The sequence below is a fragment of the Rhamphochromis sp. 'chilingali' genome, assembly GCF_963969265.1.
Source record: "Rhamphochromis sp. 'chilingali' genome assembly, chromosome: 22".
Lineage (NCBI taxonomy): Eukaryota > Metazoa > Chordata > Actinopteri > Cichliformes > Cichlidae > Rhamphochromis > Rhamphochromis sp. 'chilingali'.
In genome coordinates, this window is record NC_137950.1 from 7,228,544 (window position 1) to 7,249,429 (window position 20,886).

The 20,886-nt window shown below is 39.1% G+C and overlaps 1 protein-coding gene across 1 annotated transcript in view; it reads left to right on the top strand.

Annotated features, from left to right (window-relative positions):
* The window catches only part of pemt (phosphatidylethanolamine N-methyltransferase), a 77,338-nt gene that overhangs the window by 8,732 nt on the left and 47,720 nt on the right, over nucleotides 1–20,886 (top strand). Inside the window, exon 3 of the mRNA XM_080872955.1 lies at nucleotides 17,126–17,241. Coding sequence (XP_080729081.1) covers nucleotides 17,126–17,241 — 116 coding nt within the window. The remainder of the gene's footprint in view (nucleotides 1–17,125; nucleotides 17,242–20,886) is intronic.

Consider the following 20,886-nt stretch of genomic DNA (forward strand, 5'->3'; position numbering starts at 1 on the left):
CAGACCCCGCTGCAGCCATGTTTTCTCTTTCTTTAGTCCCGTGTGTTTAATTCATGACACATCCAGTGCCAGGAAATTGACTTAAAGAAAGAACTCAGCAGGGCCAGGAGGGCAGTGTGCCAGAGTGAGGCTGTGACACATTGACCTTGTTATGAAAGGAGGATAATCCTGAGCTTTAGGCCCCAGAAATCAGCCTGTGGTTGCACCGATTCTGGGCATGGTACACTTTGTGTGTAGGGAATGAATCTCTGCAGGCATTACTGACCTCAGCAACACCTGCACAGTGTGGGCTTTGAGCCTGTGTGTGTATGTAGGTGGTCTATATACTGACTCAGGTACCCTGTCTGAGAGCCGGAAGACGGCAATATATCTCTGCCAGTCCAGATATTGCACCTGCAGTTTGTATAGAAAACTTGAATATGCTCTTAACTGCAGTGCAACACTGACTGTGATGATTGCTAATTAGCATTACATTGGAATTTTTTAATTACTCATGATTTTTACATGTGAATCATCTCTTATAATCAAGTTGTATTGATTGCATAGACATGCATGGTGTAATTTCTGAAAGCCTTGGATGTAGTGTTAAATGATCGGTGTGCTTTTTAGGAGCTAGAATGTGCTTAATCAGAATCAGAATCAGAATCAGAATGGGTTTATTGCCAGATGTTGAGGTTTACAACATTAGGAAATTGCTGCGGTGCTTCAGTGCAGACAATAAGAATTAAAGTGCTATGTAGAAAGAAAGATATGTGCATGAGATATACATGAGATATATACATGAGAATAAGAATTATGAGTGCTACGTAGAAAGATATATACATGAGTGCAGGTGGTGATCAGTGCCAAACATATATACATGAGAATAAGAATTATGAGTGCTACGTAGAAAGATATATACATGAGTGCAGGTGGTGATCAGTGCCAGACATGAAATGATGCAGTAACACAGCGTAGGGTCATGTGTTAGTGGCGGGGACAGTCATGTGGTTATTGTTCATGTGTCCAACAGCAGAGGGGAAGAAACTGTTCTTGTGGCGAGAGGTTCTGGTGCGAATGGACCGGAGCCTCCTGCCTGAGGGGAGCAGGTCAAACAGACTGTGTCCAGGGTGAGAAGGGTCAGCTGAGATCCGGGCTGCACGCCGCAGTGTCCTGGAGGTGTACAGGTCCTGCAGAGATGGGAGTCTGCAGCCAATCACCTTCTCAGCAGAGCGCACAACACGCTGCAGTCTCTGTTTGTCCCTGATAGTGGCTCCAGCGTACCACACGGTGATGGAGGAGGTGAGGATGGACTCGATGATTGCAGTGTAGAATTGCATCATCGTCCGTGTTGGCAGGTTGAATTTCTTCAGCTGCCTCAGGAAGTACATCCTCTGCTGGGCTTTCTTGATGACGGAGGTGATGGTGGGCTCCCACTTCAGGTCCTGGGTGATGGTGGTACCCAGGAAGCGGAATGAGTCCACAGAGGTGATGGGGGTGTCAGTCAGGATGATGGGGGGGAGTGGGGCTGTGTGCTTCCTGAAGTCCACAATAATCTCCACTGTCTTCTGGGCATTCAGCACCAGGTTGTTGTGGCTGCACCAAGACACCAGACGTTCAACCTCCCTCCTGTAGGCAGACTCATCCCCGTCAGAGATGAGCCCAATGACGGTGGTGTCATCTGCGAACTAATTGTCCTGTGTGTAAGCTTTATAATCTGTGACATTTTTACAGTCATACCACTTCAATCAAACAGTGTTTCAAAAAGTGTTAATTTTGTTGACCAATAATTTTCATCATAGTTTTTTTTTTTTGATGAAAACAAGATGAAAACTAAATAAAACCTAATGCACGAGGAGTATGATGAAATGTATTGACACTTTCATCAATCTCTTTGTGCAGTAAAGCCAGACTACTATAATCTGATGATGATTAGCCGACTAAAACTGAAAGAATTCAGATTCTTGAATTATAACTGAAACTAAATGACATTTCAGTCAAAAGACTATGAATAAAACTAAATCAAAATTAACTTTCAAAATTACACTGGTTTGAAGAAATTTGTACAAAAAATAGTAATTGTTTTGTGTTGGGTAGCACCACTTAAAGTACTAGATTTTTACTTTTTTTTTTTAAGAGAGATCCAGATCAGATGATTTGTTTTTGTTCTCTTACATCTCTCAGTAGATTCGTCATCAACCACCATTCCACATAGTGTTATATCTCTGCTTTTCTGCTCTACTCTTACTTTTTGCTCTCTCATCCACACTGCCCCATCTGCATAACCACTAAGGCATTGATGACGGAAAGACTCAAGTAATTCATATTAGCCTGTCATTCCTGTACCTCAAAGTTTTTAGTTGAAACTAGAGATGGCACGATACCACTTTTTTATGTCCAATACTGATATCATAAATTTGGATATCGGCCGATACCGATATGAATCCGATATAGTGTTTTTTTAATCAATAAAACTGTTTTTTAATATCTTGCTGCATTTTGTATAAGTTCATACTCAAATTCAAGCAAAAAAAAAAAAAACCCACTAAAGCTATTCTGTTATACCTGTATGCAAAAAATACACTACACCCAAAATATTTCATAGTTCAGCAATACTGATCAATCTAATAAACTTAAACCTACTCTATCCTCCCTATTCTGGTATTTTAAAGAGTAAGCAACCTAACTAATAGGGTTGCAAACTCCCAGCAAAAAAAAAAAAAGGGAACCACCCTCCACCTCATGATGTCTTATCGACGTAATCAACTTTAATTTGATGCAGTGTGAAAAAAATGCACAGAAATAAATTATTTTTCAAGAATAATTAAATAGATTCAACATCTTTCTTCAACAGAACTGCAGACTGCACAGATGGTACCTTCCCAAAGGAAAAAGTACTATAGCTTACTAGGGTATATTAGACTTAATAGTTACTATATACAGTAATGGACTTCTATACATTTTACATCAGATTAAAACTTTGGGTGTAAGATTCAGATAATTATTTATTAAAAGCTAGACATTTTAAATGAGAATAAGAAAGAAAAGTATGTCTCTGTGCCTCTTTTCCCTGTTAATGCCCTATCGGCCCCCCTGGCTAAATTTTGCTACATCCGCCCCTGCACAGTTACCAGCCGTCAGCTAGAAAAGGATCCTGGTGTAGAAAGTAATAATAAATTAATTCTAACAACAGCTTATCAAGCTTAAACATGCTGCTGTTGTTCACCCGCTGGTTTCCTCTTTCTGGCGCAAAGTGGGCGATAAACAAACAAGAGAGACGGACTTGCGACGGAAAAGCCGAACAGCTGATCATTAATCAGTTTCATGATTGAAGTAGCAGCAGGAGAGGGAGAGAGAGAGAAGAGGCAGTCGCTCCATATATCGGTTGTTAAGCTTAACGCTGGAATGCTTTACAAACATTCAGAGATGAACTTACACACTTGCTTTACTTCTCTCTGGGATAACTTCCTCGGAGATGAAATGGTAGCGAGGCTCCGAATGCTCAACCAGACAACAGGCCTTGCACGCTACAGCCGCTCTATCACGTGATGCATACTGCTCCGATGTGCTATGAGCGGTTATGAGCAGAGTTAAGCCATGTCACAAGTTTTGTGAGGTGCTTTTTTTTTTTTAATATTTAATGGATCGGATTACATTTTTTTTCCCTCTCCGATATCCCATCCAGTAATTTAGGTCAGTATCGGACCGATACCGATACGTAATATCGGATCGGTCCATCTCTAGCTGAAACCTTATACAAACTTTATTATTTCAAAAGAATCGCAGGCAAAGCAGTCAAGTCACGGTTATGCAGTCATGGACAGGTTTGTGTGCCACACTCCTCTTTCTGTTCTCTGCTTACATCCTCTCTTTCTAAAACTAGCACCTAGGTGAAAGAAAAGGGTTGTTGACACGGATATCTTTAAAGCATTATTTTTGTGCCATTTACATTTGCATCTATCATCACTGAAACCCTTGAATGAGTTTCCATGGCAACAGCCATGTACATTATACCATGTGTTTGTGTAGATGACATTTCTGCTCATATTGTAAAACAAATGCTTCATTCGCATTTTGTTTTCATAGAAATCTTTTTTAGGTAGCGTTACATGCATGTTTTCGAGCTATGTATCTAATTCATTGGTAGGAAAGTGGTCAGCTTGTCTTTTCTTGGTTTATCTACCTTGAGCTCACATTCCAGCTAGAATTCACACTTGACTTCAGGCTCTAGGTAAAGAAGGTTTTTATGCAAAGCATGTTCTGATGACCTTAAAAATGTTTGTCTGCAAAACAGTTTGCTTATATTTAGTGGAAAAGGGCCTGACAAAGTCTACTTGAACCTGGACAGGGCTCATATAAATGATGTAACACATTGTCTTTGCTGTAAATGACTGATTGCCAGGAGATAGACTGTAAGATTCTGAAGTTTGAAAAAGGAAATATAGATAATGAGGTAACAGAATAAAAAAGCTCTTATTATTAAATTACATTATACGGACAAAGGTTTTGGTCAACACCTCACAATCTCTACAGTCAGGTATCGGTCCCATTGCCATGAGACTCCCACAAAACTTAAGTACCTACCTTGACCCACCTTCACAACTGTTTGTGACACGTACCGCAAACAGTTGGGAAAGAATGGTTCACTCCAAAAAGCTCAAAATAGTGCAGTACTGTAATAGGATGCCACCATTGCACACCAGTGTGTGAAACCTCTTCCCTCCGAGATAATCCAGGATTAACTCTAAGTTTAATTGTTGCAAATGGAAGCATTTAAGAGCAATTCAGTGATGAAACAGCAGACTATGTAAACTTACAGTGTGGAGTCATCAAGTGCCAAGGTAATGCAGTGTAATGTTCTACAGACTCAATAACTACAGAATTCAAAACAGACCACTGCTGGACTCTGGAGCAGGAGAACTGTGTTCTGTAGAGTGATGAATCCTGCTTCCTTACCTGCCTGACTCCACTGTAACATTTGCTGGAGGACAGGTAATGCTATGGGATTGTTTTACTGGGGTGGCCCCGCAGAGCCAATGAAGATAAAGCTTAGTCCTTCACCATTAGAGAATTCTGTGCTCCCGACATTATGGGAGTAATGACCTGTACCAAATGCAGTGAGTGCTCACACTTAGCATTATTATTATTATTATTATTATTATTATTATTATTATTATTATTATTATTATTATTATTATTCGTTTATTGTTATTGTCACCACAAGTACCTGCTGTACTGATTCTACCTACCTACCAGTGTTTTAGCTTCTATTTGTGACTGACCTGCTCTATGACTACCACATATTTTTTAGTCCTCCATCTGTCCTTTTGTTCTCACTTTCCATTTCCTTTGGCACTTGAATGATATCAAAAGAGGAGCAGATACACGTGCCCTATTGAGAGACCTTAAAAGAAAGTAAATCCTCTTTTAGTTCTAAGGTTTTATAAATCAGAACATAATAAAATAATTTCTGGTCCATAGCAGAATGAACAATAACACCAAAAGGTCATACCAATGTTCAGACAATTTGCAAAAAACCCAAGAACTACATACAATACAATTTTCTTTATATAGCACATTTAAAAACCAAAGGTATACCAAAGAAGTAATTAAGAGCAATAACAGATACAAATAGATACAAATATAGTGACAGGTGGGAGACATAACTAACCAGTAATACACCAGGTACAGTAGGCACAAGCCAAAAGGCTTAAGGTTAAATCATTATAAACATTAATCAGAGCAAAAAGATCAATTACAGTACACTTACAAATGCAGGCTCTAGGAAGCAGGGAAGGCTAGGCTAAATAAACAAGTTTTTAATCAAGATTTAAAAGATTGAATTGAATCAGATGTGCAAATAGCTTGAGGCAGACTATTCCACAGTTAGGGTGCAATGAAGGCGAATGTGCGGTCACCTCTGGTCTTAAGCCGAGATCTAGGTCACACCAGGAGCATTTGACCTGCTGATATAAGCGCTCTCCTGGGGGTATAAAAGCTGAGATCAGTAAGATAGATGAGCGCGGTATTATTTATGATTAGGGATGGGTATCGTTTAGGTTTTATCCGATACTGGTGCCAAACCGGTACTTTTGAAACGGTGCTTAAAGAATGGAGAACACAAAATTGGTCCAAAAACCTCTCATGTTCAGCTGTTTTTTTGTAAAAAGATAACAAGCTTAGCCTTTTCTGCAGCTATAGGGGATTTATGACATCACTCTTGGCTGGAAGCAGTGCTTAAACAATGGAAAAAACACAAACTTTGTCCAAAAACCTCTCATGTTTAGCTGTTTAACTGCAAACAAGAAGACAGCCGCATGTAGCTATGATGATATTTGCTAGTTCACCTTACATGCATTAATTTAATAACGTGGTTAGCCTACTCAACGTAAATTACATACGAACAACATTAAGCTACTCACGCAGAGAAGAACGGCTGCTGCTGCATCATCATCCTCATCATTTCTGCTACACTGGCAGGGCTACGGGCCAGGACTCTACTCTTCGTGTTTTTGGGGATGTTGCTAACTCCGGGTCTGATAACAGGCAACACACCCGCAGTAGATATGCTCAGTGTGAGGTCTCGCAGCAAGCTATCAAATACGGCACATTTCTCAGCTTTTAAAAAAAACGCTATGCGTCGCCAGGTGTTTCATCGGATTTGAGGTGTTACCTCCTTTGACAGTATCACAGTATCAGCTTAAAGCACTTGTTGCAGGCTGCTGAGTTTGCATATTTTGCTGTGAAGTACAGCCAGACTTTTGACCGCTTCGCCTTGGTCATTTTTAATCTGTAGCTCTGCTCTAAAAGAACGTACGTACCTGGCCCCGCCTACTATCCTCGGAAACGTAAAATGATTGGCTAGAATCTAAAGTGTATGACATCTCAGGAAAAAAAAGCACTGAAATAAAGCACCGAAATGTGCGCTGCTTTTCGGTCTGGTTACTACCGTTTATGTCAGAACCGATACCGTTACCCATCCCTATTTATGATTTTAAAAGTGAGCAATACGATTTTAAAATCAATGCGATATTTAATGGGGAGCCAGTGCAGGTCGGAAAGAACTTGAGTAATAGACTCAAACCTACCACTCCCAGTTAAGAGATGCGCAGCAGCATTTTGAACTAGCTGCAGTTAGTTAGTTAGAATTACAGTAATCAAATCTGGATGTAACAAAGGCATGGATACGTTTTTTTAAGATCCATAAGTGGTATATAGGGCTTGGCCTTAGAGATTAGACATAATTGATAGAATCTAGATTTAACTACATATCAGACTCTACAAGCTTCAGTCAATGTGTTAAATGCTGAAGTTTGTGACAGTACAATTAGGAAAAGACTGAGTAGGTATGGCATGTTGGAAGAGTTTCTGGGCGAATGTCTCTTCTCTCAAAAAGAACATGGCATGTCAACACAAACGCCTCATACCAACTGTGAAGCATGGTGGTGGAGGGGTGATAATTTGGGCTTCGAGTCAACCATTAACTCCTCTGTACACCAGAGAGTCAAATGTGAGGCCATCTGGATGATGGCTAAAGCCTGGCTGACATAACTGAAACCTTCAGACATCCACCTGGTTGAATTTTGTGTCATGACCTTAGGAGAGCTGTGTATAAACAAATGGGCTATAATTTCTATGCAACAATGTGAGAGACTGGTAAGTGATTAACAATTAATCACTAATCAGGCATTAATAATTATATCTCCATTAGTACCCTTTACATTATTGTTGCTAATTTTTCTACGATAAAATGAAATGAACACGTCCGATACAACTCACCATTTAGTTCAATGAAACAAGGACAAAGAAAAAGGAATACCCCCCTGTTTGTAATCAATCACCTGACTGCACTGAGTGTTATCAGCGTGAATATGGATATTTTCTTTTTCAGAATCAGAATACTTTATTAATCCTTAAAGAAGTTATGTGGGTTACAGTTGCTCCAAGACAGTAACAGTAACAGACTAAACTAATTAAATAATACAATATGTTAGAGTTTACAAATGTAAGAAATAGCACTAATATATAAAAATCACGCAATCATAAATCTCAAGAATATTACAGACTTCACGTGAGTGGGCATTTATCTGAGAGAAAAATTTAGATTACAAATGACATTTGAGACTGACCAAGAATCTGAATCTGAAAGCTGAGATTTGAAGTAATGTGGATGTAGTAGCAAAATCCTGGGACGAATACATCAAGTATAGTACATACAGTTTTGTTTATTTCAAAGCCAGTCACTGAAAGTGATCCTAAGATAGAAGCTATTACATGGTGTTTCAGCCTCCAGTTTTGACTGCCCCACTCTGTGGCTGCCACTTATTTTTCTGTATTAAGCTACATCTTTGAGCCTTTCCCTCTTTAGTCCTCCTGCACCTGACCTTTTCTTCTTCGTTTCTAAGGTCCTTGAATATTATCAGCAGAGAAACGGATACAGACATGTACGTGTGTTTTAGGAGTTCATACCCATACGTCAGTGCACTGAACTGTGACAAGAGTCTGCTAGGACATGAAGTCCAAAGTGGGACCAAGAGAGTTGCTGTTGTGCGGATTTTGAGAGGTTCTTGCTATTTTATTAACAGTCAAGTTGAGGAGGCCGAAACAAACCTCAGACATTTCCCAGATAAACTCACGCTCACCAACAAAAGTAACAGCATTCATATCAGCTTGTTTAAAGATGACATTGGTAGGATTGACATTTTGTTTAGCTAATCTCAAACTCTTTGCTATCTTTAGTAACTATATACTATCACTAGTATAAAACCCTGAACTGATACCATATCAGTTTTGTCCCGTCATTAGTTATGTCAAAGCCAGTGCACAATTGTTCCATTCTGAAAGGACACCATAGTAGTTATAGTAGTAATAAATTCAAAATAGGTTTTAAATATGGGTACTAAGCATTAGTATGGTGTAATATGGTAAAAATATGTTACAAGTAATGTTTTTTTAAGGTAATTGAAATGGAATGGTAGTTCTTGAACAACAGTTCAAATGTAATTTATGACTCTTTATGGCAGGACTGTACACCCCATCACAATAAATGGGGAAATCTAAAACTTATTTGGCCACCTATGGCACTATTTAGCAGATTATTGGATAAGAAATCAGTAAATATAATAAAGTTATAAAGTAAATAACTTTTGGTTTAGTTTTAGTAAATGTTGATTTTGATGAATAAATATGTATTGTTTTGTATTTTAAAAAAGTAATGGCACAAACATATCGAGTACAGTTCTCCCCTCAAAAATAGAGGTTGGTCTTAGTGGAAAAAATAATTATGCCACTAGCACATGCATTATTAATCCCACTGTATGTGAAAATAAAACTGCTAGAGCAAACAGCATATTAATAGTCATGTGAGCTTCTCTCTACATATTAAGATGACCCAGTGACCTACATTTGAGGAAACAAAGGGCTTATCAGCTAATGCTGTCAGCAGAGGTCGGGGGGGAAACAAAAATGATGACAACTAGAGACTCTCGAGTTTAGGACCACACCCTTTTCAGCAATATTCTGTGAATTCGCTTAGACCAACTTGGGTTTGGTACTCTCTGATATTATAGCAATGACTTAGTAGAGTGTTACTGCTAAAAGAGATGGCTGGATCCATGAGCGTAACCAGAGATTTGACAATCATCATCTTTGTCTTCTAGTCAGAAAGTTCACATGGGCATTTTGACCTCAAGTGACTGAAGTCAATAACAGCAGATGCATTTGTTTCAGCGATGCAAGAGATACTCGTGTATTTATCGCTAGAGTGAAGAACTGAAGTTACAGTTCATTGCTTTTACGATTTTATTCACTAGACTTTTTTTTTTTTACTTGCAATCAATTACACTGATTGCAAGGTTGACGTGACCTCAGATGTACCTACACAGCGTAGGCTAATGTCTGCATGTTTTGGTGAGTCACACCAGTGGGCACAATGGAAACAGTTTCGAGATTGTTGATGTTTTCTTCTGGTTGTCACATTAAAAGTCTGATATGCTGTTTGATTTGCTATAGTTAAAAGAAACTGATGCTGGCATTTCAAATAGGCCTAAAAAATCAGCCCCAAGCATCATAGTTTTTGAACAAAGTCTTTAAGATATAGTCATGTTTTGTTTTCACAGAAATTTGACAACTTTCTTTTTCAAATAAGTACAAACTTGCTGGAATTAAGAGGGGTGGGGGGGACAAACAAACAGAAAAAGCATGGCACAGTGTCTGAGTTTGCAAAGTTGCATTTAAACAAATTACACAAATTCTGGAATTTGATGTCCACTGGACAGCAAGTCCAAAGTGGAGATGTTTGGCCATAATGCATAGTGCCATGTTTGGCAAAAAACAATCACAGCATATCAGCATAAACATCTCATACCAACTGACAGGGCTTGGACAACTTGCAGTTACTTAGTTGACCATGAATTTCTCTGTATACCAAATTATTTCAGAGTAAAATGCACGGTAATCTGTCCAACGGCTAAGGCTTGTCACAAATGGTGTTTGTTAAGTTAATGGTGCTAAATGTGGTTCAACAAGTCACTGAATCACGGGCGTCCATATACTTAGTTTTTTACACAGAAGGACTGGAGCGAAGTTTCCTGCTTAGAGTTAAATTTTTGTCATTATGGGATTTTTCTCCCACAGAAGACCAGGAGTATTTAATCAGTACCATTTGTCTGTCTGTCTGTTTATTAGCAGTTTCCTCGAGCTCGAGGTGAAAATCATTTTAGTGAAAATCGGGTCAAAGTCACACCAAATGTGACAATCATTTAAAACTTTATATTGTCTGCAAGGTCTTTAAACTTCACAAAAATATACTAGGCCTTTAAGACTACCTAGGTTGGCTAATCCTTTGAAGTTGATCTTCATTGTTAGGGCCCAAGGTAAAAGTTGACCTTAACATAAATTTGAAGGAAACCATATCGGGTAAAATATAATGTAAAAAGGCATGGGCTTAGCTGTATGCCACACTTGTTATTTTTTTAATCCATCATCCTGTGATGTCACATTAAAGACATAACGTTTCCAAAATCACACACTGAATTGAATAGAATAGAATAGAATTCAACTTTATTGTCATTGCACATGCACAGGTACAGGGCAACGAAATGCAATTTGCATCCAATAGTAATCCCTTACTTTACTCGTTACTGTAATCTGATTACTTTTTTCAAGTAACGCGTAACGCGTTACTGCCCATCTCTGTTCATACTTAACCAAAGTAGCATTGTATCTAACCACTAATCAGAGACTGGGTTTTTAAAGTGTATCTTTGATCAATTTGTTGCTAGCAGCCTGCAAAAAGGCATCATTTGTTTGCATTGTTTTTTTTGTTATTCATCTGCTGGGGGCAATAAATGATCACACACAATAACATTATAAGTGATTCAAACTATGTTCAGTCTTATCTCAATCTTACAGGACTCCAGAAATCTATCCGTATGTGTAAGTTTAGTTTGCTCCATGTGTTCTGTCCTGGCAGACAATTAATCAAATATTCACCAGTTTGTGTGTATCCATGTGTCCTGTCCATGTTCTTGTTCTCTTTCTCCTCATTACTCCAGGACGGCACACATCCACGCATTAATGTACTTGGCTGAGTCTGTGTGCAGGTTGTTCTCCATTACATGTCTTTTAATACAGTGTACAACACACACAGACACACAAATGCAAAAAACTTTCAGCTTCTTATGAGGCTAAAGTTCAAGGTGACATTCTGTCATTATAACCTCCATGCATGCCGTAGATTCTGCTTGGAGTTCTGTTGCTAGTATGTTGCAGAGGGTGTCTTGAGGTAATATTCAGTTGGGGCTACTTTTAACTATGTTTTCCCATTTCAGCTCCTTAGACATGGTTCCATCTATCTGTTGTCCTGACTTGAAGTCCAATCAAGTGCCTGTATCTCAGATTTAAGTGGGCTGATGGGGATGCAGGTGTAGCCTGTTACCTAAGCCTTGATTGAATTTGTGCTGAAGAGCTGCTAGTTCTCCCAATGTGGCGCCACTGCCTGTACTCTCCTCATCTGTGCCTGCTGTTAGTTTCAGCGCTTGATTGATGATTTGATAGCAACATCAGTAGTCTGCATACAGAACACCTGAATATTTTTAGCATACGCCATCACCCAGTGAATGGTTGCAAATCAGGCTGAACGAGGCTTAGAGGCCCACTGCCTGATCAGAAGAGAGTATACTAACATAAATGGCCTGCTAATATGGCTGATGGAGGTATGTTTGTTGGGTTTGAGATTACTAAGACTAGCTAAGCTAATCTTTTTTTTTTCATGATAGTTACAGTAGATAGAATAATTTATAGTCCTAACCTAAATCTAAAATAACCAAATAATTTTAAATAAAGACCTAATATTTATTAAATTAAATTACTAAAACTTAAATAATACATATGAAGTATATAATCCGTGTGTCTAGCAAAAGGATTTGCTCTACTGTCAATCCCTCTAAGCCACAAATGTAGAAATTTTAGCCCTTTATAGTGATAGATTTTTATGTACATCGACGTGAATCGTATCAATGAAAACTTGCACAAACTGCCATGAGACTGTGGGTTTTTTGTGGGGGTTTTTTTTTTTTTTTTCTTTATACAAAGTCGTCATTTAAATTTTTTTCCAGTGAAAGTCATGATTATTCTCTTTTGGCATGGACATGGACAGCGAGAGAAACCGTGGTCAATTAGTTACTGCTGTTACTTGTTTGAAGTCTGCTCCCTGGGGAGCATGTGTAGTTGGTGCATTGTAACATCCAAACAGCAGTGCATTCAGTGCAATTTCATCTATAGTGTTTTATCGTCCTTGTGCCAGTAGTTACTTTTTCCTTGTTAAAGTTTACTTTGGATTTTTTAGGTCAATGTAGAGGGAAAGACACAGTAGAACTCAACCCCAAAAAACCCAACATGTCTTTATAAGATGGTTTAACCTCGACCCGAACTCTTCCACGACATGCATTTTTAATTTCTCTTTGATATTTGGGCATATTGGGGCCCGATGAATGTAAAAATAAAGAATTGCCAGATTTTTTTTTTCTTCTTACCTTATTTTTGTTTTTAAGAAAAATAAGAGCCATATATGAGGATATTCGTTTAAAGTTTTGATAGAACAGCAGCAGTATAATGTCCTCGTAAGTGGATATCAGGCCCATGTAGAGCACTGGTCACTCTTCTGTATAAAGTTGCTTCAGTTCATTGAGGTTCGCAGGCATTTGTTTATGCCACACCATCTGATTTGGGTTTTGCAACACATCGTTCTTTTTGTGAGCTATTTAGACCTTTCTTTGATAATGTGCATGGATCATTGTTGCTTTACCTATTGGACAGATGGCTTCACATTGGACTGCACAGTGTTTTTAGGTATACAAAGGAGTTCATGTTACTGTGGCTGCAAAATAAGTCCAAATTATTATACCTCCACCAACGTGCTTGACAGTTGGTTTGAGGTGTTTGTGCTGATATGCTGTATTGTGTATTATGTGTATTATGGGCAGTCATGACCACTTTGGTCTTATCTGTCCAAAAGACATTGTTTGTGAAGTTTTTTTGTCCTCCTGACAAACAAGCCATACTTGTTCAGTCTTTTTCTAATTGTACTGTCATGAATTTAATCTTTCCTATTGAATAAGCTTTTGATCATTTTTTTAAAAAAGTGATGCCCTAGTATATAAAACCTCAATATTTAAAGAGGGTATCCATTCTTTTTCACATTAATGTATAAAGTATAATAACATGGATTAGCCTGAGTCATCTGGTATATTTAGCAGAAAGTAATAAAACTCTTAATATCAATGACTAAGAATTTCATTGGTCACAAAATGTCCTCCTCTCTTAGGTGAGTACACTCTCTACCTCTTTTGAACCCATCTCTGTACTTATGCATTTTATTTATATTCAGTTGGAGCTTAAACTGTAGTTTTATCAGGGACACTTGAATGGTTACATAATGTTTCCTCTCTTATTTTTGACATTACCAGGTTGTCATGATTTTTTCCTATGATTTTCTGTCAACTCTGGAAAAACCTATGATAGAGATATAATGGACACATGTAGGGAGGCAGATGTGCTTACGTAACATTAGATGTACATGCTAGCACAGAAGCTAATTTATTATTAATTGACCAAATAGTTATTAGCAATTTTATCAACAGGTGTAATTACTTCTCGTTTATATCTGTATATTCGACTTTTTTGGCATACACACATTGTTAAATGCATTTTCAACATCCAAAGTTGGAGCAACATCATGTTAAGCTTTATTAGTTAGCTACATTTAGCTGGAATCTTTTAGGATCTGTCCATATAGCGCAGCATTTTCTGTTTGTGTTTCCATTGATAGTTTAGCACAGTCTAGCAGGGGCTGTAGTCTGGTGTAGTGGTGTAGGTGGGGTTGCCAACAACTAACAAATAAGAGACCCTCTGGCATGCCAGAAGCACAATGCACAGAAAGCTGGGCATAGTGTAAATAAGTGCTGTATGTTCATGCAGCCCATGAGTGACCCTAGAAAATTTGCAAGTAGGTGTTTTTTGCCAACTGGTCAGGAAATTTTTTCTCCAGTGACCAAATCAGGATGACATTTGAGCAAGTATATGACACTGGCAGTAAAGCAGAAGTTGACCTCTTTTATAGGTTATTCATCCCAAAATTGAGGTGCTAGAATGAGTCAGTTTATTATGTGATACAAGGAATTGTGAAGCTGATGGGGCGCTCTCACCAGCATATAAAAGAATGTTTTCTTATTTTTGTATTGAGCACACATCCTGTCTTTATTTTTTATGTTTTTAGATCAGTGCCACTTACTTTGAGTCTCAAAAAGAACCATTGTGAATTGGTAAAATAATATGTTGATGTGTTTGTAAAATGCATTGTGTCATCATTTCAACACAAACCTGCTATCTGCAGACCTAATCATTATTTATTCCCCCACTGTTGCTATGATTGTTCAGTTTCATTCCAGCTCGCTGTGTGCTAATGTCCATGTGGAGCAGACTGCAATGCAAACTGTGGATGTAACCATACATCTTAGTCAAAGTACATCAGCTGCTGGCCCTTAATTACATAGCAGTTGAACTCTGTTAGGAGGCAGAAGAAAAACGAAAGAAAGGAAAAGGAAATGTCAGCATACGGCTTGCTGAAGGCAACAGACGACATGAGCTTCAGAGAAAGGAGAAGGGGATTAATTCTTGATTTAAGCTTTTCATCTATTCTAAAAATGCAAAGAGAGCTGCCAAGTTTTCTCAGCATGCTTAAGCATGCTTTCTCAGCTGCTTCTGATCGGTCTTGAGCAGGTAGCGCTAACCCATTAACAATGCAATTTATACCTGGGGATTGCTGCACTCCATAAAGGACTCTTTACCACTTCTTAACATTTGTTTCACCTCACCTTTATATTTATATTCCTCCTCTTTTTTCCTACCTTGCCGCTGCTGAACATAGAAAAGCTGTTGCCATGGTAACATTTGTGCCTGTGGGATTCATTTTTGTTGTTTTTGGTTTGTTTTTGTTTTTTTACAGTCATCTATGCATTTCCTTAGCCCACTGTCAGGTGGTAATTTTAAGTTTTTCAGTCATTTCACAAACAGCACTTTGAGTTGCTAATGCCACTGAAAGGTTCACCGTATGGACAGATGGGTTAAATGCCTTTTGTGCTGCATAAATGGGCAGGATGTGACTATTTTCCATTCTCTTTTTTTTGGAGAGAAGTGTGTTTTGGAAAATGCAACTGTGACCAGTTAGATAAGATTCTATGGCGTCACTCCCTGCTGGATATGCACGGTACTATATAAAGAGCTTAAAAAAATAAACACTTATCAATAGCCAGCAAGAGAATACAGCTGTGTGGAAATGCACCAGCTGTTTCAGAGGTGAACAAATAAACTTGAACAAATAATCGCTTCAGGGCAGAACAACATATGCAAACAAACAGCACTCTTCTGTCTCTATCATGGGCACAATATTTCAAAACTGTAGACAAAAGTCATGATATTTAGCTATTTAAGGCTCAAAGCCAGATACCAAAAGCAAACAAGATCTCTCTGTCTCTATACGAGAAACTGCTGTGGTAGCCAAAGAATCCTGTTTTATTCTTTTTCTTTTGCCTTCTTTTGGCTGCTCTTTAGCGATTGACACAGCAGTGTATCTGCCTCTGTCTCGTCCATCCCTTGCATCCTCTTATGTCACACCAACCGTCTACATGTCCTCTTTCACAACATCAATGAACCCTCTCTGTGGCCTTCTTTTCCTCCTGCCTGACTGCTCCATCTCCAGCATCCTTTGTCTAGTATAGCCGCTATTCTTCCTCTCTACATGTCCAGACCGTCTCAGCTTCACCTCTCTAACTTTGTCTCCAAACAGCTCAACCTGAACTGTCCGTCTGATATTCTTATCCTGTCCATCCTTGACACTTCCAGTGAAAATCGTATTCATTTTTGAAAACTTCATTAAAATGCAGATAAAGGCAGCACTTTTGAGACTTCACAAAAGTATATGCAAATTGACCAGGAGACCATTTTCAGTATTTTGTCAAGAGCATTCTGATTTTTCATGGCCAGTAAAGCCAATGTTTTCATGTGCACGTATTGTTGTTGCATACATAATACTGTAAAAAAACAAACAAACAAAAAAAAACTGTTGTGATAATGACCTAGATGTTTCGGGCATATAATGAACAGGATTTTGCATGGAGCTTATTTTCTTGGTTGAATGTTGCTTGTAGATGGACTATAAAGTATGCTTGCTTGGTAAAACTGGTGTAACCCATTCCCTCACTGACCTGGGACTGCAAAAAACTGGCTTCAGTGGCTTCAGGACCTCCTGTTCGATCTACTCATGAATACAGATGAATCCTTCAGGTGGCTTTTAGTAAACTCCAAATGGGCTGTCATGTGTCTTTTATTGAGGAATAGCTTCTCTCTGGCCACTCTACCATACAGGCCTGATTGGTGGAGTGCTGCAGAAATGATTTTCTTTCTGTAAGGTTGTCCTTGCTCCACATAGCAATGCTGGAGCTCTGCCAAACTTGAGTTTAAAAAGTTGAGCTTTGAGGGTTTTTTAGACTGACATAGTGTGACAAACAATCATTAACTTTCAGTTTTTTAATGCAGTTTAATTGGATATTTATGGTAAACACCGTTGTCATTGTCTTCCTGTTGTCAGGTGGCGAGATGGGAGCATCGTACACGAAGACTCTCGGGGCTCTTTGGTAGCCCCTACCTGGCCTGTTGCTGCTTGGGCTTCGTCATTATACTGCTAAACATTTACCGCAGCCACAGGTGAGGAACACACTTTTAACCATAACAAAATATGGTTTGTTATCCCCCTCATCCAGTCCAACAATTTTAAATTTGTACGTCACCTTTGATTGAAAGAAAGCCTTGGTTCTCATAACATTGGATGGCAGGCCTTCACCAGTCCAGTGGTCACTTGGACATCATTGGACATATAAGCCTGTATGAATTTGTCCCCTTTTACACTCTTTGTTTCTGTTTCTTCTTCTGTTTCGTCCCACCTCTGTGCCTTCTTTTTCTGCTTTCTCCACAGCTCCTTTTTCCTTCCTCCTTGCTCTTTATCTGTGCCCACGGTTCTGTATGTGGCAGTATCACCCCACGCTTTACCACTTCCTATATGGTGTCCATACACCCACACCTCCCCCTGTGGGTCAAAATGATGACAAAGGATTCTCAACAAAGCCACACACAGACTGTATGTCAATGCAACAACAAGCCTTTTTTCCCCTCTCTCAAAGGATCTGTGTGATGTCTGTTGCTGGGCAACAAACATTTTGGGAACAGGCTGGTCCAAAGAGATAAATTGTCTTGCCAGTTTTCTCTTGTGCTCAGGAAGAGAATTTTTATCAACTCACCATGCATTCTGAGTAGCTAAATATAGCTGTGGGACAAAGCGATTTATTCACTCACTCATTCATTCACAAGAACTGAAAATGTGAATTAGGTGATTAAATGCTGTAATAAACTTGGATGTAGTCATATAAGGCTGCAAACAAGGATACTGAATAGGAAGCTGTGGTTCCATGTCTTGTCAGAGGAAAAAAGGCAAGACTTCTGGATGTCCTTTGGAGAGACGAGTTAAAGTGAAAATGTTTGGGAAAATCCATGTTTGATGAAAACCAAACAAAGCAAACCCAAACATTATGGCTAATGGGTAAATTTTCTCATTTCAGTGCAGCTAGCCAACAGTGTTTTAGTTTTAGTGACCTTGTTTTTCACTGAGTCAGCAGATCTGTCACTGCTTAGCTAACATAACTTAAGTCTATTAGCAGCAACCGACGAGCCAGCCAGTGACTCTAACTTTAAAGACTTATATCTTAGATCCTGCTTCACAGACAGCTGTGACAGTTTCAGCATAGGGCTCCATGGTGTAAATTGGCCTTAATACATGTACTGTTTCATGTCCACTTTAAGAGGGTTGTGCTTAAATAAACACTTGCAAACTGCAATTAACTGAAGCAACACATAATGAAGAAATATAGAATCCTATGAATACTTTTCTCTTCACAACTATATACACTGATAGTACCGTAAGTTTGCGGGCCATGAAGTTAAATGTTAGCATGTTCACTTCTTAATAGTACAATTAGAAAGGACCCTTGGGTTTAGCCCACACAGTCTGTAAATTTAGCTAATTATATTTAAAACCAAATGTATCCCTGACAAAGCAATTATTAGAGCGCATTTATTTAGAAATCTTTATCGTGAGGTTCGTGTAAATTCGTGCAGCAAACCTAGATACAACAAAGCCTGTCAGCTTTTTCAGTCAAACACCTTGAACTTCACTGCATCATGTACATGTAGCTGTGTAAAGGTGCAGGTTTCATATCCCTCCATGTGTCACTGCTGCTGCTTGCTTCAACTCCTACACGCCCCAACATCCACCTGTTATCTGAATGGATAATTACTCATCAACTATTTTCTTTGTTAGGAATAAACTTGACATTGTAAGGGAAACAAGCTATCCAAATCTACCTGATCCTGTGTACAAAATGCATCATTCATGTATCATGAATTAAAGGGGATTGGCCAGATTCTTTGGAAAGCTAAGTTCAGTTTCACTAGTCACACCCGTGCCTGATTACTGCTAAACATGAATCAAGAAATCGCTTGCATAGAAACTGTCTGACAAAGTGAATTGGGCTAATAGATCTAAAAAAGTAACACATTACACTGTGATATAAAGACATAGCCAAGAAACAAAGTCTTTTACATCTATCAGTGCAGAGTTACAAAGCTATCACTAAGATTTTCTGACTCCAGTGAATCACAGTGATTGCCATTATCGACAAACAGAGAAACCTTCAAACACCTTCCCAGAAATGGCCGACCTACCAACATTACACAAATAGCGCATCAATCACTCATCCAGGAGTAGGGATGGGTATCGTTTAGGTTTTATCCGATACCGGTGCCAAATCGGTACTTTTGAAACGGTGCCGGTGCTCAAACGGTGCTCAAACCGGTGCTTGAAGAATGGAGAACACAAAATTGGTCCAAAAACCTCTCATGTTCAGCTGGTTTTTTGTAAAAAGATAACAATGTTAGCCTTTTCTGCAGCTATGGGGCATATATGGTATCACTCTTGGCTGGAAGCAGTGCTTAATCAATGGAAAAAACACAAACTTTATCCAAAACCTCTCATGTTTAACTGTTTTCCACTTTTTCTTTGGTCATTTTAGCCTTTTTGGCCAGGGTGAAGGGAGTATCTGCCATCAAACAAGAAGACAGCCGCATATAGCTATGATGATGTTTGCTAGTTCACCTTACATGCATTAATGTAATAACGTGGTTAGCCTACTCAACGTAAATTACACACGAACATTAAGCTACTCACGCAGAGAAGAACGGCTGCTGCTGCATCATCATCCTCATCATTTCTGATACACTGGCAGGGCTAGGGGCCAGGACTCTCCTCTTCGGGGTTTTTGGGGGATATTGCTAACTCCGGGTCAGATAACAGGCAACCCACGCACAGTAGATGCGCTCGGTGTGAGGTCTCGCAGCAAGCTATCATACGGCGCATTTCTGGGCTTTTAAAAAAAACGCTATGCGTCGCCAGGTGTTTCATCGGATTTGAGGTGTTACCTCCTTTGACAGTATCACAGTATCAGCTTAAAGCACTTGTTGCAGGCTGCTGAGTTTGCATATTTTGCTGTGAAGTACAGCCAGACTTTTCGCCTTGGGCATTTTAATCTGTAGCTCTGCTCTAAAAGAACGTACATACCTGGCCCCGCCTACTATCCTCGGAAACGTAAAATTATTGGCTAGAAGTGTATCACAGCTCAGGAAAAAAAAGCACCGAAATAAAGCACCGAAATGTGCGCTGCTTTTCGGTCTGGTTACTACCGTTTATGTCAGAACCGGTGCCATCATGGCACCGGACACCGGTACCCATCCCTATCCAGGAGGTCTCAGAATAACCCCGAAAAACATCTAAAGAACTCCAGACCTCACTTGCCTCCATTAAGGTCAGAGTTCATGATTCACCAATAAGACGGAGGCTGGGCAAAAGTGGGATCCGTGGGAGAGTCCAAGGAGAAAACCACTGGTGATCAAAAAGAGTACACATTTGCCAAAAAAGCTCCCCAAACATCTTGATGATCCCCAAAACCTTTAGGAAAATATTCTATGGACTGACGAGAGCAAAGTTGAACTTTTTGGAACGTTTGAGTTCCGTTACATTTATCATAAATATGAACACATCGTTTCATTTTAAAAAAAAAAAAAGCATCATACCAACAATTGTGGCACCAGCATAGTACTGGTAGTGTGATGATCTGGAACTGCTTTGCTGTTTTGGGACGACCTGCCATAATTGATGGAACTATGAATTCTGCTCTCCACCAGAAAATCCTGGTGAAAGTCTGTCCAGTAGTTTCTGCACAGAAGCTGAAGCACAAAGTGTGA